The sequence below is a fragment of the Sparus aurata genome, chromosome 4 (genome assembly GCF_900880675.1).
Source record: "Sparus aurata chromosome 4, fSpaAur1.1, whole genome shotgun sequence".
NCBI classification, from domain to species: Eukaryota; Metazoa; Chordata; class Actinopteri; order Spariformes; family Sparidae; genus Sparus; species Sparus aurata.
This window is the reverse complement of record NC_044190.1, coordinates 36,267,683-36,295,375: the sequence shown is the minus strand read 5'-3', so window position 1 is coordinate 36,295,375 and position 27,693 is coordinate 36,267,683. Positions and strand designations below refer to the sequence as shown.

The window sequence follows — 27,693 nt, the reverse complement described above, 5'->3', positions numbered from 1 at the left end:
GCCCTGCGCTATAATTGAAATGGCGCATTTGGCTGCAGGCAGGTTGTGAGGGCGCTTTTTTCTCTCTCTCTCTCTCTCTCTCTGCAGCAGCATGCATGCATGTCCGCGGACGTCATTTGATTTTTAATGGCCTGCAGGAAATTTGGCGTTACAACTCCAGACATTAAGGCAAGAGAGAAAGAGAGAGAGAAGGGGGAGGGAGAAAGAGAGAGAGAGCGACACTGGGAGAAGAAAAAAAAAAATCACCGCGTGAAAGATATTGGTTCAAGGATATCTCTTCATTTTCAACATATTTTTCCTACTGGGACTTTTATCAACAAGTTACTGCGCCTTCATTGCGTGTTGCCCGGGTGAAGGACGGATGGCAGCTCGCCGGGCTTTAAACTTTAAATTTGGGCTGGAGATGGAGATGGAAATGTGTGCCTGCTAGCTGGAACTGCCTGGGGAACTATTACATCAGACAGAAATGACAATGATTAAAATCTGCTTTTCGCCGCTCTTAAAAATATCTATTGAGCGACTAACAGTTGGCTGTTAAAGGTTTCCTAACCGACCTAACTTCACACCATTAAAAGGAGCGATCTACTTTTTTTGTGTGCGCCGGAAAAATATAAGATAAGTTCTTATATTTATCTGTGCAGTCATAATTTTCGAGAATAAGGAGGTGGAGGGGGGGGGGTATCACGTTTTTTTTTTTTTGTTTTTTTTTTCTTCCTTGAGAAAATTGCCTGGGCGAGAGAGTGGAGTTGAGCTAATTGTAGCCTAATCCCTGGCCCAGAGGCGCTTGGGCAGCCCGGAGCAAGAATTTTCTTTTTTAGCTCTGCTCTGTTATTTAGAGACGGATTATTGGCTTTCTTCTTCTCATAACAAACCACAGGGGCAGTTTCATTTAGGCAAAAAAAAAAAAAGAGAAAAAAAGAAAGAAAGACAGACAAGAAGAAGAAGAAGAAGAAGCAGAAGAAATCCGGAGCAAGGATTCCAACAAGAGCGCACATTTTTTACGCGTATCCAAATAAGAGCAGAGAAGGGGAAGGAGATCGTCTCATCTATGTACAAGGTAAGGACGCTTCCTGTGCGCTTTGGTACAAAGAAGCTTGGTGAGGACAGGTCGAGCCAGCCTTTGCAATAGAGCCTTTTAAAGCCACAGAGAGACTCTGCACGCAGTCCATCCCGGCCACAGCCTGTAGTAGAGTCTTTTAAGAGGAAAAAAAAGCAGTTTTTGTGCGGGGATACGGAGCAAAGACTTGGCTTTTTTCCCCCCCGTGCGGCAGTATAGGTTCGTGCCGGAGCTTGGATGGCTCGGTTGGTGTAGTTGTACCACAAACTCGGGGGCGTTTGGAGAAAATATTTGAGAATTTTCTTTTTAAGGGGGTTTACGCGGACAGCAGCTGGGACTGACCGCCGGCACGGATTTCCTCAGGACTCCCCTACAATGTTTGAAACGGTAGGGTGACAAATTTAATACCACACAATCCAAATGTTTTTTTTGTTTTTTTTTTTACGCACGGTGCAGCTTCAGTCTGTGCAGGTTGCGATGAGGAGAGTCGACCGCGGATTGTGCTCGAAACAAACGGGCTTCTTTTTTTCTTTATTTCTTTTTTCTGGTGCTTCTTTCCTGGCAGACAGGACAGTTAACACGTGTGGGGGGTTTTTTTTTATCAAGAGGCTGATTTACACGTGTCGGGATTATATTCTATTTTCTGTAATTGTACAGCGGGAATAAGACGCCATATTGAGCATTTGTTGGGGGGGGGGGAGTTGAATTAAAAGGCAGCGCACAGTGCTCGTACTGTAGTAGTGGGTACGTGTGGAGCGGGATGTTGTCTCGGATCGAACAGGGTCGTTTTATCTGTGGGATTATGGGAGGAGGGGGGATTATTTAATGTGGATGTCATGAGTGCGGAATAAGGAAACACGACGCTTGGAGACGGAGTCGGCGGAAGGAAGGGAGGCAGTAACGCGGCAGCTCTGAGGGAGAAAGTTGCTGCGATCCTGTGTGGAGGAATTTATCATATATGGTGTGTGTGTGTGTGTGTGTGTGTGTGTGTGTGTTGGAGATGGAGTGAGAGATCAAATGTGAAATGATGCTGGAAAATGTGATTTATTTTGGAGGATAATTTGGAGATGTGCGGGTCTATTTCTTTTCCATTTGTTCCCCTTTTTTTTAATACGTCGATGATTTAATTAGTTAATTGATTGGTTGAGAGAGAGAGAGAGAGAGTCACGGTGGGACAGCCCGGTATGAACCCCAAACTTCTCAAGTCCTTCCAAGTTTTTTTTTCTCTCTCTCTCTCTCTCTCTTCCTGGGATTTGAAATGTAATCCCGTCCTCCTGTAATCGTATTAAACGAACACGATACTGCTGTGAGGCGGGAAACACCCTGCGAGGAAGAAGGCCCGGTCTCACTCTGTGTGTGTGTGCATGTGTGTGTGTGTGTGCGTGTCACCTCTCTCAGAGCCGAGGGGCTTCAGATCTGGACTTTTTAACGACGGGGCCTTCAGTGTTGCCGGTCATGACAGTAGAGTAACCTGATTTACTGGAGGATGAGACGCTGATCAGAATCTGTTAGATTCCCAGATGTGAAGCGAAGAAGTGTTGTTTAAAGTTTCTGTTGTGGTCGGGGGAAGGTTCGTGTCGCCAGTCGAAGCCCGGAGGGGAGGGTAAAGTGGGAAAACGGGTGACCTTTAGTTAGGGTTCTGTTTCATCAATTACATAAAGATTCTCTCAGTCTAACCCGCGGACGCCACAGCTGCTGGTTTGAACAGAGACGCGTCCAGAATGTGGCCACTCTGAGGTGAAGGTGGTTTTTACCTGCAGCTGTTGGCAAACAAATTACGCACCAGTTAGTTTGGAGATCACCTCCTCCTCCACCTCCACCACCACCTCCTCTGCTCGCTCAGGAGCATCGCGGAATCAAATGGCGGCGTGTCGAAGCGAATTAAAAACATTTTCCTCAAACATTTTCGCAGCTAATCAGACTCAGGCTCCGTGCTGACCTCTGCGTGCACCGGCGTGCTCCCGACGTCCCAAACCTGCGCCTCCGCAGCCCAACACCAGTGTTAACCTGTGAACGCTGAGGGGTTTTTTATTATTATTATTATTATTATTATTATTATTATTATTATTATTATTATTATTATGAGGAATGATTTCAAACATGATTCCTCCTGATTTCGAGTCGCACGGAGAAGGATACTTCACGGTTTGGCCTGTGGACATTTTGGATGAATCTCCCGGCGCGTTTTTACGCACAGTCGTAAACTTGGTTCTTAGGAGAGCTACAGCGACGCAGCTCACACGCATCTGTCGGTACATGACGAGCCGTCACCTGAATCTTTTGTTTTGAATGTATGTGTGTGCTAAGAGGAAAAAAAAAGTTGCCCCCCCTCCCTCTCTCCCTCCCTCCCTCCCCTCCCTCTCTCCCTCCCCGTCGTGTTTTCCTTGCTCGCAGATTGGTGGTTGGTGTGTCTGGGCGCATCACGTCTAACACATAAGGCGACCTTTAATTAGAATATTGCAGCAGCAGTTTGTTTTATTCCCCTGGAGGCTGACACCTAGCATTCCTCCCTCTCTCTCTCTCTCTCTCTCTCTCTCTCATCTCTCTATCCGTCCATCTCTCTCTCCTCCCTCTCTCTCTCTCTGTGTCTCTCCCTCCCTCCCTCCCCTCTTCCTCTCTCACCCCGGTTCTCTCTAATAAGCATCCTCCTATCCTCGCCTCCGGTGCTGCATGAAAAGATGCAAACATACTTAATTAGAGCGGTGGCAATAATTTCCAGGCTAAATATGCGACCAGACAGACATGGAAGTGATCTGATAGCGTTCAGAAAGGATACTTCTACCTGCTTCCCTGTGTAGGATCACTGTGTTGTTGTTCCTTTTTCTTTTTTCTTTTTTTTTCTAGCCTTTATCTTTATTCCCATGGCTTTTATTTACACTTGCTTTCAGGAGGGAAGAAGCATGTCACGGCTGTCTCTGACCCGGTCCCCGGTCTCTCCCCTGGCCGCTCAGGGGATCCCTCTGCCGGCTCAGCTGACCAAGTCGAACGCCCCGGTGCACATCGATGTCGGGGGACACATGTACACCAGCAGCCTGGCGACCCTCACCAAGTACCCAGACTCAAGGTAAGACCCGCACCGTCCTCTGCGTGGCTCGCTCTCTCTCTCTCTCTCTCTCTCTCTCTCTCACGCACAACTCAGTGCTGGAAGTTAACTTTGTCATATTTGAGAGAATCATTATTAAGGAGATATTACAGAGTTTCTGCTTTTTGCATCTTTTTAAATGTGATGTTTAAATCTCTTATTCTGGCTATTTTTTTTTTTTTTATAACATTAAATCCTAATTGCATCTAGATTTTAATCAGTTTTGTCACTATTTAAAAGCTCCCCACTGCATTTTAGTCACTAAATCAATTATGACATTATTTGGTGTTTGTCTTAATTAGGTCTGATTGGATAACAAGTCATTTAGCAGGCTGGCATCAGGACAGACACACTGACAGTGACCTCAGAAGCTTCCTGTTTAATATCTTTTCAAACCATGTGGGCACGTTTTTTCTCTCCCCCCTTCATTATTCTCTAAACTCTCGTGGCTTCAGAATGAGGAATTTGATTGTTTTTTTTTTGTGTGTCCTGATTATTTTAATTGTTTGATAAATACCTCGCAGGCTTTTGGTTTATTTATTTTTTTTTATATCTCTCTTCACATGATGGTTGTGTCTGAAAGAATTCAGCTGCTGTCAAGCTGGACTCATGTTTTAACTGCTGATTTGAGTGGTTTTGTTTTTTGCACATTGTGCACACGCATTATATTTCTGTGTGTAGGTTTTTTTCAAAGACATTTTCGTGCCTCTGGGTCAGGGTGCTGTTAGAAAATCCTCGGAGGGTAAAAACGATGACGTAAAAAGTTCCGGGTGGCCGTCATCACGGCGGATGTAGGGCAGCTTCAAATCCGATTAAAAACCTCAGCTCGTTGGCGTGTTACGTATTGATTTTCTTGACTGTTTTAGAACCAGCGTTTACCACCATCAGATCCTCTTCACGCCATCAAACACAGGGGCTCGTTACCAAGACACGTGTATTATAATCCAGGTTTTTCAAATGGCTCAACTTTGACGTGTCAGCTCCTAAAAAGTGTCACTTTCTCTTCGCTGAATATTTGGACGAGAGAGGGACTTGTGCTCTCTTAATCTTCTGAAACATTTATATATATTTATATATTTGATGCACTTCCATTGCAACATTTAGTCATGATGATTCAGGTTGTGTAAGAGCTGTTGGTAATCCACCCTCCCACTTACTTCACGTTTTTAGCTCCATCCACAAACAAAGGTGACACCACCAGAGGTTGAGTTCAAAAATAACTCTCTGCTCGTTCCCACTGCACGGATTTCACCCCCTTTTTTTAAAAAAAAAAACAAAAAACGATGGGGTGTTTTCAGGCACCTCGCGTGCGTCATTCACTTTATTATACAGATTTCGATTGTGCGTCAGCTGACGGAGTCCCATGTGGGCCAAGGTAAACATTCACCAGGTTGTTAGAAAACCTGCCAAATTGGCTCACAGGAAACAATCCACATAATCCCCCTGGTAATAAAGTCTTGATATTCATGGAGTCCGCTGACAGGAAATCCCTGACAACTCTGCTTTATGTTCCCGACTCCAACATGTCATGAGAAAAATAAAGCTCATCCCAGACAAAGGGTTTAAGATTGTTTTTGTTTTGTTGCCCGCTGCTTTGCGGCGTGACATCGGGTTTATCCGAGGGGGGCCGCGGAGACGAGAGGGTTTTAATCAAATGTGCTAATGTGGATTCGGATCTTGGAGGAGATTTTTCTTTTTTTTCATTTTGCTTTTTAAAGCTCGTCGCGCAGTTTTTTAAACTATTTTAGATTTCAATTTAGATTTTTTTTCCGTGGATGTGTGTGTTTTGTTATTGTGCATCTTTATTATAATTTTTTTTTTTTTATTGAATGCTCCGGTGCAGCTTTACACTTGACAAAGAGGTATTTCATAAAAAAAGGGGGGGCACCATGCAAGTGGAGCACAGAGTCACGTCAGAGCGCCCGAGCAGTGTTTTTACAGTGAGAGTAAAGACCGGATACCAGTGTGAGTGTTGGTCGGAGAGCTCTTTCCTCCCTCTCTCTCTCTCTCTCTCTCCCTCTCTCTTTCTATGTCTTTCTCACTCTGGATCACACACACACACACATGCATACACTCACTGTTTCTCTCTCTCAGCCTCCTCAGTGTACATTTGGCCTCGGGGCTCCACTTTCCACTGGAGCCAGTGGAAGGAGGGGCCCTTTTGTGTGAATTAGGATAATGGCTGACAGCAGAAAGCAAAACAATTACACTGGCAAAGCCTTGCAGGACCCTTTTTTTTTTTTTTTTCTCGTGGCAATGTCCGGTCAAGCAGGGCACGGTGGCAGAGGAAAGAGAAAAAAAAAAAAAAAAAAGAAGGAAAAGAAAAACGTGACGACTAAAAAAGAGCAGGGTTAAAGAGTTTAAAGTTGATGATTACTTTTAATAGATTGGCCCCTAAATAATGTAGCGTGCCAAGAGAAAGTTAGTCTAGTAACTAATGTGCGGTTATTCATCTTCCTCTGTGCGGCCCATATTAAGGGACAGGGGTCATGAAACATTGATGCGCACTCTGTGTAGCTCTCACAGAGGACAGTCTGAGCAGTCACTTGAACAGAAGCTGAGGAAATTAGGGGAAATGTTTCAGAGACAAGGAAACTATTTTGAAAGGACCACTGGACATTTTTCTCCCCGAAGACGAGTCGTCTGCGTCCAGAGACGATGGATGTGCGCCGGCCTCGTGCTCCTTTTTAGTGATCCTCTATATCTGATCGCCGAGATCACCGCATTTAACACGGCAAACCAAACGTGCGAGTCAGAGAAGGTTACGTTTCCTCGTGTTTTCACTCTCCGGCCTCTCGGCTGTTCTAATCGCAGCCCCGAGTGCTTGTTAAAGAGGCTCTATGGCGCCGACATGCCGCTATGATCTAAAGCTAAAATCTGCTGTTTGATAAGGAGTTTAGTTGAACTCACTTAACATGAAATAATAATGAGAATTAAATGTTGCCCCCTTGCCGCAGAAACAGTCAAGTTATGGAGCTCCAAAACAGCAGATGAAAAAGATTTCGGGAGCTGCGGATGCAAACTGTGACTGTTAGCAAAACATATTGTGAGCGTAAGAGTGGCGCTGTGTGGTTAAAGCATTCGTACGGGAGAATATATCAACGTATGTGCAGCTCTCATCGTGGAGCCATGTAGGAAAATGATGGAGGAGAACAGAGAGTGTTGTTGCTGATTTACTGCTGAGATGTAGAAACGTGTACAGGCGTTAAGAGTCACACTGAGACGCTGTCATATGTTCTCTTTAAGCCATAATGTTCTGCGAAATTAGAATGATTTTTTCTTCTCTTGAAACTTTTCTCACACACTTTTCGGGCGAGCTCTCTGAGAAACCGACGGCATCGCGATCACGCCCTTTAGCTTCAGACGCACCGTCGTCTTCACGTCGAATCAGTGCTACCTGCGCTGCCTTCCTCTTCCTCCTCCTCCTCTTCCTCCTCCTCCTCTTCCTTGCAGACGCGTCTTCTGGCAGCCTCGGCGCCGCTGGCCCGGCTGTAGCTGCTGCGGCGAGCATCCTGCCAGATATTGCCCACCTACTGCCCCGCTGCCTGCCCTCGCTTGGCACCGCTGGGGTGGGAGATCTGAGCTGTTCCTGTCCTTGATAACCTCCCACACCCACCACCTCCCTCCCTCCTTCCCTCCCTCTCTCTCTCTGTCTTCCTCTCCAGTTCTGTCATAGCCTTTTTTTTTCCATTTCTCTCTGTCTTCCTCTCATTTGTTTCTCTCTTTTCTCCCTCTTCACTTCCGCTGCACTTCTAACTCCTTGTCTTTTGGCCCTTTTTTCCTGTTTTTGTATGTTCTCCCTTAATTCATCTATGCACACCCTCCCAACACACACACTCACACACATACCTCTTCTCTCTCTCCCTACCTGTTTAAAACACCCCTCCCTCCCTCCCACCTTCCCTACAATTCAGGGATTTAACAGAAAGGGAAAAAATGAGGAGACCAACAGAGAAAGAGAGAGAGAGAGAGAGGGAGAGAGAGAGAGAGTGAAGGCAGTAGAAGAGAGGGAAAGAAAAAGAAAAACAGGCAGCATTTTAATTGCTTTTTAAAAAAGTGGAGATGAAAAACAGAGTTAGCCTGGAGGGGTATGGTGAAATTCTAGCTGGAAGAATTGCAAGACCATATGAGAAAGGAACACCTCGGGCGAAACAGGGAGATGAGTATTGGTTTTTTATAAAGCATTTTGCATCGATTTCCAGAGAGAAAGCGAGCAGGGGGAGAGAGGGATGGAGACAGAAAGAGAGAGAGAGAGAGAGAAAGAAAGAAAGAGGGAGTGAAAGAGTGGAGGGAGGGAGAACCATCTTTGCTCTGCTTCTTCACACAGTCAAGTCAAAGAAGAAGACGCAGGGTGAATTTGACGTGATGGCTGCGGCGCGTCGAGCCGACACATCGGGGTCAGGAGATACCTGATACGGCCGCTCCAAAACCAGCTCGCGCACTTTTTTTTTTTTTTACAAAGCAGCAGATTTTTTAATGTAAATTCAGTCAAATGAGTGAAGCCGGCCCTGCTGTTTGCTCATTGACATCCCCACTGCGGCTCCCTCACACTGTCTCGTAATAGAGTTTGACAATGGCAGTGCTCAGGCAGTGCTCGTTGCATGTGTGTGTGTGTGTGTGCAGGTCGTTTTGCAAATAGGTTTTACGATTTTCTTTGTCATACAACTTTGTCAGCCGACCTAGAAGCTGTTACTGTGATTAAAGAGCTGATTGCATCAAAATGATGATAATAGCGGCAACGCGGCGCGCTGCCAAGAGCTGTTTCTCACCGAGACGGTGGAAATGTGCGGAGGAACCCGTTAAGGAGGTTACGCGCAACAGATTTCTTGTGTAAATCACCGCCGCGACTTATTTACACAGCGCAGGCACTCCAGGTTTCTCTGCTGAGAGAATGAGTCACAAAATTAAAGCGCTTTTCTTTTTTTTTTTGTTGCACAAACATTTTTAAGCTTTGGGGGGGAACAAAAGTTTTACAAACACTCGGACAAACTGCGTTCTCTCAAATTTCGGAGATGCTAAAAAGAAAAAAAAAGAAGAAGAAAACTTTTGAATTATTGAAAAGGGATTTTTTCAGCACGTGGGAGTGAACAAACAGATCGAGTGGAGGCGCCCAGATGAGATTATTAGACCAGCAGAGAGAGAGAGAGAAGAGAGAGAGAGAGAGAGAGGGTCCTGCAGGTAAGAGGCAGGGAGAAGACACACAAAGACGAGGGGGGAAATGAATATCTGTCCGAGGGTATCTCGAGGCGCGCGCCAACACGGTGTGATGAAAGTTTAAAGATAACAGCAATTTCCACTCTTTGCCTTGATGAGCCCCTGTAGTCAACTTGGAACGAAGCCCCTTAATCTTCCTGTGCGCCGGTGGAAGGGTTGACCCAGGGTCGCTATAGGCAGCAACAAGTGTGCGATTGCTTCGCCGAGTTGTTGTGAAAGCAGAACATCTAATTACCGCTTTTGATTAATTGTCGCGTTTCTTTGTAGGAAATGGTTATTGATGGTATTTGCTGCGATGTTATTCTCTCTTTTAGGTGATCTTCAATATTCGCTTTGCCTTTTTAAATATGAAACCGAAGAACCAAAGTGCAAATGTGACATATTTTCTTTAACTGATCAATGACAGCGAAGGAAAATGTGTTTAGCTCATTTGTAGTAATTTGGCCCATTGAATTATGGGTCGCTACAGATTAGACAGGAACTCAGAGAGTCGTTAAAGGTGCATTGTGTAGTTCTGGGGAAGAGATTTCAATCAGAGGAGAAAAATCTTCATTGGCTGATTTGTTTTTTTCGACGTCTGAACCAACCAAATAAACAAACGTTCTTTGTTTTCATGACTGAATGAACTGAATAAACAAACATGATTTCATACTGTTTTACTTTGCTCACATTTGGCGGACCCTGCCACCTCTCTAGCTGCAACTTTTGTTCTGGGGGATCTTGTTCTTTCCCTCTGAGAACATCTCTGTTTATTCAGTTATGGAAAAAAAAAGAAATATTTCTGCGTTTGTGTTATTACCTCATTATTATTGTTAATGCTAAAAAAATCAGAGTTTGAGTTTCTTCTCCCGAAACAACATCCCGTCTGTCCGATTTCTGCCCAATCGAGCCGTCGCTGTATCGGCAGAATTATTAAACAGGAAACGCAGAGCATGTGATCGATGTCTTTTACATGTTATAATAACAACGTACAGTGGAGCTGCTGCCGTCAGAAGTTCTCTTGCATTCATATGAAAAAAAAGTCAAACTGTAAAAGTGGAACATTTTGTCCAGAGGTCCTCTTCACATTAGTATGTGTTACTCCTACCTCTGTTTCATTTCCAGCCCTCTGACAGATGGAATAATAGAGCTGTAATGCTACATTCATGCCATTAATTTCTGTAAGTACAAGCAGGAGCGTGTGTGTTGTTATAATCTCTCTGCAGAAGGGACACTTCAAACAAGTCTGGAATGGAGGAACGGTGCCTTAAGCCCCTTGTTTCAACCTGGGATGCTAATGCATTTCAAGCTTAGTGCTAATAAAATTGAAAAATAAATGGAGGGTAATTGTTTCATGCATTTGAAGGGAGCTGGCTCATTCCATTATGTGTGTGTGTGTGTGTGTTTGTGTGTGTGTGTGTGTGTGTGTGCGGCTGCCTGTGTTTGTGTGTGTGTGTGTTTCAATTTTCAGAATCAGTCGTCTGTTCAATGGCACGGAGCCCATCGTGTTGGACAGCTTGAAGCAGCACTACTTCATAGATCGGGACGGCGAGATATTCCGCTACATTCTCAGTTTCCTCAGGACCAGCAAATTGCTCCTTCCAGATGACTTCAAGGTACATATCTGCACCACAACATACTGTATCGTGTGTACTCGGCTGCACCATCAGCTCCAACAACATAACAAAAAAAACGCAGAGTATGTTCAGCCATCTGCCCGGACTCGCTGTAGTATTGTGTTAAAACTCCTGATTTTTTTTCCTCCAGATGATGCACCAAAGTGCGAACGTGTTTGCATCTATTAATGCTCGACCCGCCCTCTCAGGGGGGGGTTGCGTGTATCCAAAATAGACCTGATACCACAACAGAGCCGCCAGTTGTGTTTTCACAATGCCGACGTAGCCTCGTCCTCCTTCCATTCAACACATTAATTACCTGTAGTATAAGCGTAAGCAGTAATTAGAGGAAACTTAGACAAATATGGAACAGACTCAGCTGGAGTTTACAGTGGTGGAGAGGTAAAAAAAAAAATAAAAATGCTAACTGGCTAGCTGGTGCATGGCCCGGCGATGTGTGTGTGTGTGTGTGTGTGTGTGTGTGTGTGTGTGTGTGTGTGTGTGTGCCAAAGCCCTGAGCTGTTGTTTCTCACTCAGAGTGGTTTCCATAGAGGTGAGTCCAGGTGAAATAGCCCTGCACACTCCCAACGCTCTGATGACCGACTCCCACACAGACAGGAAGTCTCTCCATGACGGTCAGGGATCCACGGCATGTTGGTGCGCTTTAATATAATACTAATGTGCTTCTGTAGCCACGTAAACGTGCATCTGTGCACACACACACACACACTTTGTGGGCCGTTGAATCTGCTTCGGCTGCACACACCTGGCTCCTGTTTCAGCGTCTGCATGAAAGAATCCTCTTCGTCTCGATATAAGTGAACACGCACTCGTTTCATGCATCTGGAGGAAGGGACCGTTGTTGATTTCCCATCCGTACAGGGTCATTTTAAGTATATGGTAAGAGTAACATGGTAATATTGAAAGCAAGCAGCTGTTTTAATTGATATCCATGATAAATGTATGAAGAAAACGTTGCTCATCCATCAGACATTATTTTAAGTCTTGTTTCTGCTCTCTGTCGTTTTGTTTGGGGTCGGTAGCATTAATGAAACTTGGTAAAAGTAAAAGTATTGTGTTAGAAATATTACTTTTGTTAAAATGAAAACCAGCCATTCGAATAGTACTTAAGTAAAAGTATCTGATATTAAATGTACGTAAAAAAAAAAAGCTATTTTCTGGCAATAAATGTACTTAAGTATCAAAAATACATATGTTAACTTATGTGTGTATATATTGGATAGTATAAGCTGGCCGATTGTTACGCACAATAACCAATTTTTTGGTTATCAGAATACATTTTTTGGTTTGGCAGCATGCATTCTGCAAAGTAACTTGTAACTAAAGTTATCAAATAAACGTAATGGGTTAAATAAAAAACTACACTAGTTGTAGTGAGAAAATGGACATGCTCAACAAAAGTACTTCAAATTAAAAAGCACTTGAGTAAATGTGCTTAGTTCCGTTCCATCACTGGGGGGTATTCGGTTGGTCGAGCATTTTCTCAATACTGAAAAAACACGTGTTAGTGATAAAACGTCAGAAAAACGTAGAAAATCGTCAAACCTAGAAAAACTTAATTTGTTAAGGTTGCGGCGCGTTTGATTTTGTCGCCTGTTGCTGTAACTTCCAGGACAGAGAGGGAGAGAACGAGGAAGGAAGGCTGCGAACATAACGTCAACTAAAACAATATGTCTTCCACGAATTAATCAACGTAGACAGATTTTCTTTAGCATTGGTGGTTCTTTAACGCGACAGGCGACTCCCATGATCCCATGCTGGTCACGTCTTCTGTTTTTGTTTTGATTGACGGACCTCTAGCAGCAGAGACGATTGTTGATATTAAAATATTCATCATTGCACCTTTAAACCAAATTTATGGCATTACTATTAAGCGAGTCTCAGCCCCGGAAAGTAGTCGCACATCCACATGTGGCTTTGTCAGAGCGATTATATATTCGGCCTACAGCTCCTTCCTGTTCAAGGTTTTTATCCAGTGATACTGTTTCCTAGGTGTATTCTATTCTCCACTTCTACTCCACCTTAACTTGCGTGACCTTTCCACCGGGCTGGCGCTTGTTCATCATTCTCTTCAAGGGAACAAGGCGAGGCCGAGCCACACAGCGCCGAGGGGCAAACTCTCCGGGCCTCACGGATAGTCTGAGCGAGAGCCAAACCTCAGACAACAGAACATGACATGAAAGCGCTGCATATTTTCTGCAAATGATGGCCTGACTCAGTAGCGATTAGTTTCTCCCTTCTTATTCATGCCTTTTTTCCCTCCCTTTCCTGTGAAGTCTTGACAGTCCAATCAGGCGCCACGGTTGAGGAGAACGCATCGGGCTTCATTGTTTCGACTCATTACGATCCCCTCGCATAAGCCCCGCGTTGATCTGCATACCTTTCAATTTGCGTGAAGCCGGGGAGAAAAAAAAAAATAAAAAAAATGCAAATAGTGCGAGGCGGAATTGAGCATGTCCTTATCTGAACACAATCAGGCCTGCCGTCGCCAGAGGGCTGGGTCTGTTCTGCTGCTGGCAGCCGCGGCGCTGTGTGTTTTGCTAAATCAATGTGAAAGTCTGAGCAGAATAGGAAAAAAAAGAAATGTTTCAGCCTACATCAGTGGAACAAAATATTCACTATTAATATCCCCCCTCATCTCATTATTCAAAGTGCGATTAATCACGAGAGTGTAAGCAATGCTCAGTCATATCGGGGGCACGGTTACAAACCGTTAAGAGTTTAGTGGTTTGTGCGTCGGTTTACTCGGGCTTCTGTGGTGCACTTTAAATCAATAACGCTTTGTTTCTTCAGGTATCAATCGCTAAAGAGAGGCAAAAGCTAATGTTTTGTGTTTTTTTGTGCGCGCTGTGTGTTAGATGAGAGCCGGCTGTTCGCCTCCACTTGTGTGGCGCCTCGGCCGGTTTTGTCCAAAACACACGGCGGGTCTTTATCAGTCCTCCGACGCCCTCGTAGTGACAGTTTCCATCATTTTCTTCCTCTTCTTCTCTTCCCCTGCCTCCCCTCTCCGTCTCTCCCTCCCTCTGTCCTTCCCTGAGATGTTGCCTTGCCGGTGGGCGATCAGGTCGGATCATTATTTTGAAGCTCAAACGGGCTGTCTGGACACAGGATTCGGGGATGAATTGTCTCGTAGAGCTGGCAGCAGTAGCAGCAGCTCCAGCAGCCAGGACAGAGCTGTTGGCCCTGTCTCCCTCTCATCCTCACCTCAGCGCTTAGGATTACTCTGTTGTTTTCTGCGCTGCTCAGGATGACTAAAGTGCCTCGCAGACAGACCCCTGTTAAAAACATATCCATCCATGGCTTCAGACCTGTGAAGGATGAGGAGCTACACTTTGATACAGAGAGCCGCCTGAAGGGGAGCGTCTCAGTATGAGTTTTGTCAGCTGCAGCAAGAGGGCCAGGAGAGAAAAAGACAGGGAGAAAAGGGAGAGAAAAAGGGAAAAAAGGACCCACTCTCCCCCCCCTCCCTCCCTCCCCCTGCAACCTCCTCTCGCATTCTGAAATCTTAAATATTAGACCGTCAGCCTAAGATGTGTTGCGTCAACGCTCGTCCAGATGGAGTTGTATTTGGGTGTCGTTCGCACGCCTGAGATGAAGGCACGGCTTAGATGACGGGGTAAACCAGAGAGAGCGAGGATTTTTTTTTTTTTTTTTTTTTTCAAGGCTAAACAGTCTGAGAAGAAGCAGCAGGGTTAATGAATATGCTGTTTGCTGCCATGCTCTGTTTCTATACCCAGCAGTGGTCCGTGGAAGTGGAAAAGGGGAAGAACTCTTTTTTTAAGATCGGGGCTCCCTGGCGGCTCCTGCACCCACAGCCACCAATGATGCGGACTATACGAAACATATGTTGTTTCCGCGGCACAAACACACATCAGATCGTTTTTTTCAAGGGCGTTTAGACTGCGCCGACACGAACAACCTCTATCTGTCGCTACTCGACACGTAACCAAATGCACAGCCCGACACGTGCCCATACAAATAACACAAACGTATAGCCGGCAGCGTCGCGTAGGAATAAACTTCGAAAGGCGGCGATGTCAAGTTCGCAAACGAAGAATGGATTAAGCTGTCATTCTTTGTCATGTTGGAACACTAATCAGAACACAGATTTATTAATTACTAATTGTTTAGCAGAAAGATTTGCAGCATTTAGGTGTAACCTAATTAAATCTTGTTCTAATAGGAGCTTAACATCGGGCCACGAGCCTCATTAACATAAAACTCCCTCCATGTGAGGAATACATTAAAAAATCCTCCTTGGCTGATGATTGTCCTCATGTTCACTTGCACATATCTTTCCTTCACCTCCCGTCTGCCTCCAATCGCGAACCTCCGCCTCTCCGTATTTTCTATGGTAGCGGTGAATGATGGTGCCATCTGGTCTTGTGGGAAATTAGAGGCAAGAGCGCAGGGGCAAATGGCCCCCAGCAAGCTTTGCCCAGGAGGGAGAGGCAGACAATCTGCTGCAGACTGTCTGCACACAGGAATGCACCATCCCACTTCACTGGAGCCCTACTGACGGCCTTTCTGGAGTCGGCTCGCTGAGACATGCTAAAGGCTAGCGCGGCTCTGCCAAGAGCTACTGTGAGGGAGAGCTGCAGCATGGCTATGCTTTGTTTATTGAGTGTTGTCCTGCTGGTCGGAGGCCATCGCCGATCTTGGTTTATTGTTCTCCTCTCCAGAAGATGTCTTAAGCTAACGTGCTAACAAGTGAGATGTGGAACTCTGTTTTCAAATGTGTGGCAGTGAGAGATTCTAAATGTAAAAAGGACGAACAAAGATCAGTTTTGTACTTTTCTATCTCGTGGTATTTCTCCGATTCTCATCCAGATCAATTCACCAAGAGTGCAGGATTATAAATTTTAACTTTTCTACTCCTGACTTTACAAGAACACTCCTTTCTTAAGGTTTCTTATAATGGACGGTGAGGACAAAGGACACTGGTGGTATCTGATACGTGTATATAAAAGTGTTTCCTGAAAATATTCAGAAAAATTCATGTGCAGTAATTATTTGTTCTCCAGTGCGTGCACCGGTGCTGTTTTACTACAGCAGAAAGGTCAAAGTGCAGAAGCAGCCACAGCAGCTCTCCTCGAGTAATTAGAGGTTAAGTGTCTCGCTCAAGGACACTTTGTCACTAGTTGCCGTGGGGAATATATCAGGATTCGTTGTAAATACAGAACACCTTGTACCGTCATGTTAATATGACAGAACGCTGTATATGTGTGGGGTCTGGTCCTGATGACCTTGGTGAACTCCCTGCACTCACCTTCACCTTCTTCCTCCTGTGCAGGACTTCCACCTGCTGTACGAGGAGGCGCGCTACTACCAGCTGACGCCCATGATCAAGGAGCTGGAGCGCTGGAAGCAGGAGCGCGAGCAACGACGGATGGCGCAGCCCTGCGACTGCCTTGTGGTTCGCGTCACGCCCGACCTGGGCGAGAGGATCGCCTTGAGCGGGGAGAAGGTGCTCATCGAGGAGATCTTCCCCGAGACCGGAGACGTAATGTGCAACTCAGTCAACGCCGGCTGGAACCAGGACCCAACACACGTCATCCGCTTTCCCCTCAATGGCTACTGCAGGCTCAACTCCGTCCAGGTAAGACACCGGAAACACACTTCTGCTGGTTGTACTTTGACTCGGTGCTGTTATTCTGTTTGTCCTAACGGAAGTTATTCCATTTCCGTGGGTCGGTGTGGTGTTTACGTATGAGCCCGGGACAGATCATCGATCAGATTCCTTCTCCTCTTTGCACAAACTGATTTGGCAACGAAAGAAGTCATAACATGTGAAAAAAGTCAGGAGGATGCACAGTCAGTCCCTACAATTATTTTATAGTGACACCTTATGAAAAGATTACAATTGGATTGTGGAGTTTTACAATATGAGATAGATAAGAAGGCGCCAAGCCATGAAAAGTTTAATATTCTAGGAGAAATACTTTAAAACAAATACCACTTAAGTCATTTTTTAGGTCTCGACACATCGTGTACCAGATCTGACTTAATTTTAGGAATATTACAGATTTGTTATACTGTGATTGATAGAGAAACATAAACTTAACAAAGTGTTTATAACAAAGTTACAGGACTCAAACTATTTTAGTAGTAGTGGGTTTTTTCTTGCAATTTCTTATTGCATGCAATACATATGAAAAACATATATTTGGCACTTTATTCCTGTTTTAAAATCAGTGACATAATGAGTTAAATGTTGTGCTTGTCCACCTAAATGAAAAGTCTCGTCTGGAGCCTCGTTGTTAATCACCCATCTAATAGCGACGTATTCCCCACTAACACACACTGAACCAGTAAAACCAGATCATAAAAACGTACATTAACTTCATAATATGTAGCCTAGTTTTGTATTTTGTAAAAACCTGGAAAGTATAACGCCACCCAAACAACTGAAAGCAATCTATTAAATCTACAGGATACTAAGAAATATTAGGCAGAAAGTCTCTGGTTCTTAAGATGGATTTCAGTATGAGGAAAAGTGAACCTGTGGTGGAACAGAGACGTCTGGATGTAACACAGAGCGGCTTCAGAGATACAACATGCAGCACAATGACCGCCAATAGACGAGTCGACGTCCTGCGAGTTAAACAACACACAGAAATCCGACTGTTGACGAACTGGCGCTGTGGTAACTGCACGAAATACAGACGGAGAGCGTCCAGAGAAGCTGATTACGGAGCTCCTCGCAGTGGCCAAGGCCTCTGGTGAGTCGACGCAATGTGCAGCATGTCGGGTCGAATAACTCCTGGCGCGGGAACAGAGTAACTTCAGCTAACACGTTGCTTATTTCCTGATTAAAAACATTATGTTTTTTTACGATGAGGGCTTTAGCCAGGAATAAAATCTTTACTGCGTCGAGACAATCATTCTGTTAAATCCACATTTCTCCTCGTCGTTTCACAACGGCGCCCCCGTTTCGATTTCGTCCAAACACGTTAGAGTTCTGCATCTGTTGGCTCCACCAGAGGTGCTTTACGGGATCAGTCCCGTCTCTTGAGGTTAACCGTGGGACGCGGAGGCACTTCACAACGAGTCAGTCAACATGATTTGCGGCCTTGTGTACACTCTGCGTGTTGCCACAGTGGAGCCTTTCTTTACCCTTTATTTACCCAGCGAAGCATTTTTGCTGAGCAGGCCGAAGCCGCCCGTCAACACTCTCACACGCACTTAAAACACCCGGCTGGCATCTCTACAGCGCAGCCAGCCGCCGTGGCGTCCACGGCACGGCTCCACCGGCGTTACTGAGCCTTAGCATGACGCTGCTGTCGTCGTGATATTCTGTGTCACCTCACAGATTTTGTTTTTCAGGTCACCAGCCGGCACAAAGCCTGATGTTGTGCTCTTTCATTTTTTTCCTTCATTGCCTATAAGCTAAAATTCCTCCTCTAAGCTTCGCTGTGAGGCGCTTGGCACCGTTCGCGGCCCTTTTTATACTGCATTGTGCCACGGCGGAGATAATAGCATGTTGTCACTAACTGAGATAATAGCTGCTCTGATGGAGCCACAGTCAGTTTGTCAAGAGATTACCAGAGGTAATAACAGGTGCACAGAGTGTGTGTAGGTTTTCACTCCGTCACAGCCTCCAAGTGGACTGAAGCAAGATGTGAAACCCGAGCTGCTCGTCGTAGCGTGTGGCTGCTCTTTATCTTTTTATTGTTCTCACACACACACACACAGTCGAGGAATATGGTGCTGATTTAAATCTTTTGTTGTGAACATGTTGTACGGTTTTTAAAAAAGCAGGCCGTCTGGGCCGAGATGCATAATCTCCTCGTTTCGAAAGCGAGAGTGCGAAGTGAAGCAGCGAGACGCTAAAAACAACTTCAGAAACTAGTTTTTACAGTTTTGTTACCCGGAGAGGTCTGTGAGAGGGGAGAACGGGGGGAGAAACATAACAGCCTCACACCACAGGCTCCGTATAACACACTCCAGCGCCCGCAGCCATGAGACAGGCCAACACGTAGAGGAGCCTTCCCCCCTCCAGCACCCAGAGGGAGCTTCTCCCAGGCAGGCTGGTGCACTCTAACACCTCCACCTCCCTCCTGCCAGTGCGAGAGACCACCTCCAGGGAGGCGAGCCGAGCGAAAAGCGGGACAAAGCACGTGTGGACTGCGGCCATGTTTTCCTGCGAAACGATGAAGAAGAGGAATGGAGAAGAGGGTGGGGGGTGGAAGGGGGGGGGGGGGGGAGAGAAATGATATGCATAATTTACGCTTTACTCCTTTTTAAGACACAGCTCCTTTTTTAAAAAGACTCCAATATAACACCGCTCAGGGCGATTGAAATACACGTATTGCATTTTTTAATACCATACTTACAATTTCTCAAACAGCCTAAACCGGTTTATACTTCTTTTATAGATTTTTAAATGACTTGCAATATAATTAATTGGCCGCATCAACTAACACAACATTTTCCCACTCTGTTTACCAGCGACGCCGGTTATGGAGCGTGAGCGCACCCGACTTTACGTGGTCTGCAATGAGCTTTTTATTGTTTAGGGGGGTTTTTTTTTGTTACCGAGGCCGCTCCTCTGCAGGTGAGCTGAGCTTGAAACCCTCCTTGTCAGACGAACCTGCTCGCAGAAGAAGAAGAAGAAGGAGGTGGAGGAGGAGGAGGAGGAGGAGCTGGACCTTCGGAGGCGTCCTGTAAGCGATGCTCCCTTTTGTCTCGCAGCGAAGGTGGCGTTCGTTCGGCGTCGGGCTTCTTTTTTTATCTCGCGGCCCGGCCCCTTTAAGACACACGGATGCACAAAATAAAAAAAATCAAAAGCATAAACACACTCACACACACACACACACACACACACACATATGCAGGCACAGTAGAAGGGGGCCCGGCTCATTGAGTCGATGTAGATGAGGACACAGGGAGCAGATGGAGGTGTTTTTCGGTGTAAGAAGAGATTTTTCTAAACAGCTTACTCATTCTGTCCTCTCTCATTGTTGCGTGAAGGTATGAGAAGGTTAGGAAAATAATCCTCGTCTTACCCGCCAAAGACAATGAGCCTCTGATCTGATTTCAGCCCTGGACCCCTCAACCCAGGGGAACGCACACACAACCACCACACCCTGCCCAGAGAGAGAAGGCCAAGGAGAGGGAGAGAGAGAAGGCGGTGTCGGGTGGGGTGGGTGGGGGCGGGGGGTGTTGGTGGTGGAGGTGGGAGGCAGACGAAGCGCTGTCTGGAACAGTTTTTATGAGGAGGTCCTGACAAGAAAGAGATGGATTTATGACAACTTGTAAATGTACGCTGTTTTCAATTTATTTTGGCGGTCCCCGCGCGGAGAATTCATTTTGGTCCCGAATGATTTTATCAAGGCTAAGGTACTGTTGCCGTCTCGCCCTGGGCCGGGGAACTGCTAGACCTTGTGATACGTTGGACACAATGAGGATCACGTGACATTTCTCAACACAGATACCCAGTTTGTACGCTTTATTATTCAGTCTGTGTTCGCTTTGAGATATCGTAACGTCCCTGAGGTCAGTGTAATCGCTTCTAAGTAATATTCAAAGCATTTTCGAGGACTTTATTTTCAAGAGTATTAAATTCATGTCATGTTATTATGTCATCATCTATTTACAGTTTGGAAATATAGAGATGCTGACTGTTTGTGTCGGCCCGTAGAGAGAAGGGAGAAAAAGCCTGAGAGGCTTACAGTGTACGCTGCAAATTCAGCCCTTTCTTCAGTTCCCTTTCTCATGTGTATTCAAATGTGAGAGAGTGAGAATAAACAACTCCACCTTGGCGAGTGATTCTCCATGAAGTCATGAATGGAATTTAGGGAATAACGCAAACCACCTGCGCTGTGATGTAGATCCAGCGGAGAGAAAACCGAGAGCTGCAGAGGCACTTAACGGAGGGAAAACATTTAGCCAAAGAGCCACAGAGGTGTACACACACGCGTCCCAGAGCTGGAGCCGGGCCTGCTGCTCCATACATCACCATGATGAAGCACTCGGATCACACCAGAGCCGATCCGTCCTTCATCAATGTGACAGCGGAGGCAGTCGTAGAGAAGGGGCCCCCTGTCCCCCCGCTGCCCAGGCGGGGGGAACGCAACACGTCGCAACACTCTCTTACATGTCACACTGCCACTCCATCAATCCTGCGCCGGGCGGAGAGAGAAAGCACAGCTCATCAGAGCAGACAAGGCCACACAAACACCTCAGCTGTGCTCGTCAGTGGCAGAACAAGACTTTAACACCGCTGTGGTTAGGGGTCTCTGCACTGCCTGTGTGGCTCAGCGGGTGGAGCGCAGCGCCGGGGCACTCGGAGAGCCCAACAGGCGGCAGATTAACCTGCAGCTCCGTGAGGGTAAAACCCCGCACGACGCTGCCTGCCGACAGCTTCAGCTGCCAGTGCCAGAAAAGTGTTTTTAAAGTGTTTTTGTAGGATGCAGTAAGGTGAGGGAGCGGAGAGTAGATCTTTGTGGAAGTGACCCAGCGGGAGTTATGATCCACCTGGAGGGAGACGAGGATGAAGAGGAAGAGTAAAGTTTGTCAACAGATTAAATAAAAAGAAGAAATCAACTTAAAGATAAAAAACAAACAAAACCTGAAGAAGAAATAAGAGTTTTGACATCATGTCAAAGAAATTAAAGACATATCTACTGAAGTTAGCATGCTAACCAGCTAGCCTGTCCATTCTCGTAATACCACTCCGAGCTCCCAGTCCAGACCACCAGCTGCACGGCTAACTGAGCTAATTAGCTAATGGCAGCTACAGGTTGCAGCAGTTAGCGGTTACTGAGGGCGATACGCTGCCCCCCATTTGTTGGTGGAACCCCTCAAGAGGTGGCAAATTCTAACATATTGCACCTTTAATATAAGAAAGAATCTGTAATAATACAATCAGAGTATTAAGATCCTTTACTCACATAAAAGTATATTTTACTTCATATTTTTATAAAGTGTTTGTGCTGAAAGAAAAAGTACTCATAATTCAGAATGAGCGTTATTGTAATGGAGTATTATAGCTGGTGGATTACTATGTAAAATGCATTTATTGTTTAATTTATTAGATTGCATCACATTATAAGAGCTGATGAATATATATATGAATCTACAAAGAACACTGTCAGCTATTGCTGTCAAATATATGTCAAAATTATAAGTATTTTACTTGAGTACATTTTAGTTAACATTATATAAAGAAGTTTAGTAGTGACATGCACTCACAGTCCCTTTGAGAAGAGACCCTCAGTGCCTCTGTTCCCTGTGTCGCTCATGTTGGTGGTAGAGTTTGTTTTCCAGGTGGGTTCACCTGAACGACATCACTCCTTGGATTCTTACAACTTAAAGACGCTTCACGTTAAAGCGTCCACTTGTGACGTCGAGCTCAATCTCGTCAGCTCCGCGAACGCAGCTACGAGATAACGTGTTACGAATGCTATAAGACTTTATCACGCTGTCAAAGTGTTTTTGTCGCTTATGATTCCTGAAAAAAAAAAAAAAAAAAAGAAGAAGAAGAAGAAGCTGGCAGATGGCTTTGAGAAATAGAAAAGAGTCGGAGCTTCTCGGCTGTTTTGTGCCAGATGCTAGCGATAAGCAGAGGATGCGATGCGGGGACTGCAGTTAGCGCTCCGTGTCACATATTAAAGGCTGTGCATAGTTAAACAAAAGCCACCCCCTGAGTGCGGCGCCCATCACATGCTGCAGCGTGTGTCATACGTGTCAATCAACCCCGAGCCCCCGTGCCACGAGGAGCAAGTGTCTTCCAGCGCCTCCGGAGAGGTGTTGCGAGGGTGTGTGTGTGTGTGTGTGTGTGTGCACTCCGGTGGCCATCAATATTACATTATGCTCCGGTTTCCAGCCCTGAGACTCCTCCACTTTGATTCCTGCTTCCATCTTGGCTGTGTTGGAAATATGCGGTGCTGGGAGGTTGGAGACGGGAGGCTGATATATCCCCTCTTGTTCCCCCGACTGCATCCCCAGATTGAGTGGCAGCTCAGTGAGATGCTTATATACCGCGTGGTGTGTGTGTGTGTGTGTGTGTTTTGGGGGCAGATCCCTGTGCAGCCAAGTCGACCATGTAACAGTGAGAATGGTTTATTATGTTTCAGATGAGTGAGGATCACTGGGGATGAGGAGGGCGATGAAGAGATGAAGGGGGGCGCTTTAATTCAGCTTTGTGCTTCGATCACACAGGCAGGAAGAGACGAAGAAGAAGAAGAAGAAGAAGAGGCGCTAAAGTTCAGGGTTGAATTTAGCAACTTTCTGTTCTGTTGTGGTCTAATTTCCTGTTTTGAAAAGAAATGTGACATTCCTCACACGTGATCACAGGCGATACTGCCCGACTGGAAGGTCGTCTGTAAGCCTGACAGTGGTGTCTACTAAAAGGAGAAAACAAACAGGAGAATGCTAATTAGCTGTAATTGCGTTTCACAGAATTCGTCGCGCTCGGAGTGAAACTTTGACCAATCAGATTGATCTTGTTCGACTCGCTGTTGCAATATTTTCGCGAGGGTCTCGCTCGAGTGAGGCAGGAAAGTAAGCAGAGAAATCTGCACAAGTACAACATAAGCTGGGATGTGAAAGCCTGCAGTCACAAGTATGTTGTGCTGAACTGAGCCACCAGGACATGTGTTAGCTTTTTAAGAGGGTACATTACTTTCTGTTGTCAGCTGGGATTGATTTCAGGACGTTGTCCTGTGGACATCGAAACCTTTTGCTTGGATACATCTTAATTATTTAATGTATTGTTTTCCCCCCCGTGGCACTAATTCACTGTGTCAAACTGGATGTGAAGTGTTTTTTATGGCTTCTTATAGTCATTACAGTGTTCTTGAATCAGTTACAACTATCTATAATAATATCCTTAAGTCTTTTGTGTTGCCATGCATTAATGATAAAAGTGTTTTCAGACTATCTTTATTGATCGGGCCATTCTCCTCTGTGACCAAATTCATTGCCGAACATGACGGAGTCCCACATGCGTTACGAGATGATGGGGAAAAATGCAATGTGATGCAATGATCAAAGAAGGCTATGTAATATCATTTCCATAATCGTTAGGCTCCTCCGTCGTCTGTCATGGATTTGGGAGTGTTTGATGCTTGGGCAGGTCTCTTAATTAGCCATCCTCACCATCAGCTGTCTGCCGCCCCTTCTGTCTCACAAATTACAGAGTTTGTCGTCGTCGTATGGCCGGAGGACTAAAAAGGAGGGGGAAGGATCGGGGGGGGGGGGGGTACATTTCCAAGGGGTCCTTCTCACAAGCAGCACGTCGGCCCACATTTTTTGTTTTAATCAGGAAATTGGGGGCTGGGTTTCAGGTCTGTTCAACAAGTGTGCGCTGATGATATGTGAACTGCAATTTGCATTTTTTAAGTTTGCATTCACACACGCGCTCACGTGCGGGCGGTCTCGCCGTGTGTTTGTGTGTGATTTATCTGCTCGTCTCTGTTGTGCTAATCCCCAGTCAGACGAGGCTGCAGCCCTCCGACCTGGAGGCCTTAAACGCCCCACTTTAGCCCTCCGATGGGGCCCTCGCTCCTGTAATTAGAGAGGTCATCCTTTCGCCATGAGTGCATGTGTCAGTGTGTTTGTGTGTGTGTGTGTGTGTGTACGGGAGGCTGAAGAAACCGATCTTTTTAGCGCCAACATCTCTGGCAGGAAGGGGGTAGCCGTCGGCGAGACCTTTCATTTCCATGCGCTGCACACTCCATTAAAAAGGACGGGGGAATAAGTAAACACACGGCAGTCCTCGCACTGGGATTTAGATATGCCCCCTCCGAAAGAACAACATCCCACAAGAATTTCGGCAGATGAGGAGAAAGGGAGAAAAAAAGTGATGCTGGAGTTCACGTGTTTGTGTCGGTGTTTATCTGCATTTGGACTCGTGCGTATCGATGCCCGCGCTCGAGGGCTAACACGCATCCCCCGTCTTCCGTTCTCTCCCCCGCAGCGCCGACACTTTGTCCTCGCGCAGATCACCCAGAACTCCCCCATCCTCATTCCCCACACGTCGCTCTCTCCCCTCGCTCACGGACCTCACTTCTCCTCTCACCCCGGCCTCATTACTCAAATTAGGAGCTCCAGTAATCACCACGCTGAGCCCCTTAACACACCTAGCTCGCACTCGGCTCGCCTCATCCCTTTGAGCTCATGCCCCTCGGTTCAGTAGCCATTGCAGCAAAAGCGGCATGAATATTGCAGAGGTGGTGTGATGTCGGAGTGCCCTCTGGTTTTATTCCATCACTTACGTGTGATTGGAGGAGGGGGGGAGGTTAATGACACATGCTGGATGTTGAGACAGATGGAGATCTGAGGTTGATGTGAAGACTTCTAACTTCTGACGGAGAGTCTGGCGCTAAACTTTCTGACATTCTCATCGTATTTTTGTAAACAACTGACACGGATCTGCTCGGAAAAGCACGAGCGGAAAAGTATCTATCACACACAAAATAGATTGTTTTGGGGAAATGTATTTCTTCTCTTTCTTGCCAACACTTACATCAGGAGATCAGTATGTCTGTACGGTAAATATGATGCTATCGCCAGCAGCTGGCTAACGTAAGCTAGCAGTCTGGAAACAGGTAGCCTGGCTCCGTTCTGAGGTCTCACATTTAACCCTACAAATACATTTTATTTAGTTTGTTTAATTTGTTCAAAAACTGTGCAAAAAGTAAAAAAAACGACAAATTGTTTCACTGGGTTTTAGCCAAGGTAGCTTCTTCCTGTTTCTGGTGCAAAGCAAAGTTAGCCAGCTGCTAGCTGTAGCTGCAAAGCGTCTTAGCGTAGAGACATGTAAGCCTATGCGAAATATTAAGATATATGTCATCTAACTCTCACAAGAAAGTAAATAAACTTATTTCCCAGAATATAATATTTAAGATTTAAGTTATGTTCCCCTTAAAAGCGATTAAGTCATAAAACATTTAACCTTGACATGCTAAATTGTCGCTAAGTTGCTGCTGAAAGTTGAATCCAGCTCAACTTTTAGAACTGGTCATCCACTGAAAAAGGCTTGCACTGGCACTCTGAACTCACCGTTTAATGCCCCTGTCTCACCTTTCCTTCCTTCCTCTTGTCTGCAGGTTCTGGAGCGCCTCTTCCAGAAAGGTTTCAGCGTGGCGGCGTCTTGTGGCGGCGGCGTGGACTCATCCCAGTTCAGCGAGTACGTGTTGTGTCGCGAGGACCGGCGGAGTCTCTCCATCAACACTCCCATCAGGATAAAACAGGAACCCCTGGACTAGAGCGTTCTGGATGAGGGACTGCCAACTCCAACCCCCAGTACTCCTTCCATCTTCTCACACCGTCCCCCCCTCCAACACCTCCACCCTGCCTACCCCCGCCCCCGCTCCCTCCCTCCCTCCCTCCCTGCCCTAACAGAACCACAACCAAACCCCAGCTTACCTAAGTATTAGCAGAGGCTTGTTAACCTCGCCAGCTCTGCAGAACTCGAAGGGGAATGTAGTACCAAACAAAAGGAGAAAAAAAAAAAAAAGCATCAGCAGCAAAAGTTTTTCATTATGTTAAATAACGCCCAAAGAATCTGGGACTGTGATGAAAACAACAGCAGCGACAAAACGGACTCAACAGCACCTCACTTGAAGCATTTAAGCGCCGTGACTGGTTGATTCTTGTCCTCATTTTCTCATGAAAAAGGTGTCCGGGAGTGACGTGACCACCGCCCCCCCTCCAACCCCCCCGTGAATCCCAATGCACTCCACCCCTCCACACACACACACACACACACACACACACACACACACACCCCTCTGGCCCTCTTTCAGCAGTGTATCATCCAGTTCTGTGTCTGTATGAGGCCCGTGTCTCGTCTGAGTCTGGCCTGCTGTGGGACAAGGAAGCTTTGGCACAGAGGACGCTGTAATGGATGACAGGAAGAGGACATAATCCCATCTCACGAGTCCCCCGCCCGCCCCCCCCCCAAAAGGCCCCAGCTCCCCCAGACCCCTCCAACCCTCCAACCCCCCCACCCCACCTCGCTCCACGGGCCGAGCTACAGACGGCGGAGCCTCGTCTCGAGCAGCATCGTTCGCCAAACTGATTGTTTATTACAATTTTCATTGTTGTTTCTAAAAGTATGTTCTTCTTGCTCCTTTTTGCTGTTCTTATCATGACATGGTGTAAACAATTATTATTAATAGGATTATTTTTAATGTCTCTTTTTTTTTTTTTTTTTTTTTTTCCTTTCTCCAATATGAAGGATGTATGAACGTTGTATTCATTAAGGCTTCGAGAGGCTTGTGAGGGAGCGTTTTCTTGGCAGTAGCTGCAGAAACTCAGATGTCTGCAGGCTATGTGGCTAAAGCGATCTGGCTGGCAATGCATTCAGAGCCGGAAAAAGTCCCATTGTTCAAACGGGGATGGAAGAGAACCTGGATGTTTCAACATTGTTTATAGTCAAATGTGTAGCGCACATAAAAAAAAAAAAAAAGTGCTCTGGAATTTTCTGCTTATTAGCTCTAAAAACATATCTCTGTTCACAAGTCTCGGATCGGATTCTCGCTCGCAAGCACACAAAACCTTTGTTCGCTTTTTTTTTTTTTTGGCAGAAGTTTGAGAAAGTTTGCAAAATTTTGTGAAATTCAGGTCGATGTTGCACAAGCTCGGAGGGTAATTGCCGTTTTTTTTTTTTCGTTTTTTTTTTTTGGTGAGTTAGAATGTGAAAGACCTGAAGGGGCCGACGTGGAGAAGATGACGTTTACCAGTGTGTCTCGTGACCGTCGTCAGAGATGTAC

The 27,693-nt window shown here is 45.9% G+C and overlaps 1 protein-coding gene across 4 annotated transcripts; it reads left to right on the top strand.

Moving 5' to 3' along the window:
- Nucleotides 1-26,435, top strand: kctd15b (potassium channel tetramerization domain containing 15b). Of its 4 annotated transcripts, none has more exons than XM_030415239.1 (5): nt 1-1,057; nt 3,946-4,121; nt 10,804-10,948; nt 16,263-16,568; nt 26,026-26,435. In XM_030415239.1, exons 1-5 carry the CDS (start codon nt 1,049-1,051, stop codon nt 26,182-26,184), a joined length of 795 nt encoding a protein of 264 aa, XP_030271099.1. In that variant the 5' UTR covers nt 1-1,048; the 3' UTR covers nt 26,185-26,435. The 4 variants fall into 4 exon arrangements, with proteins under 4 accessions (XP_030271099.1, XP_030271098.1, XP_030271100.1 ...); XM_030415238.1 differs by lacking the exon at nt 1-1,057 and adding an exon at nt 1,064-1,444; XM_030415240.1 differs by lacking the exon at nt 1-1,057 and adding an exon at nt 1,510-2,018.
- The last annotated feature ends 1,258 nt before the right edge of the window (nt 26,436-27,693 follow it).

Coding starts and splice junctions, on each gene's coding strand:
- kctd15b (XM_030415238.1), top strand. Junction 4,122..10,803: donor ACCAAGTACCCAGACTCAAG/GTAAGACCCGCA, acceptor TTCAATTTTCAG/AATCAGTCGTCTGTTCAATG. Junction 10,949..16,262: donor TCCTTCCAGATGACTTCAAG/GTACATATCTGC, acceptor CCTCCTGTGCAG/GACTTCCACCTGCTGTACGA.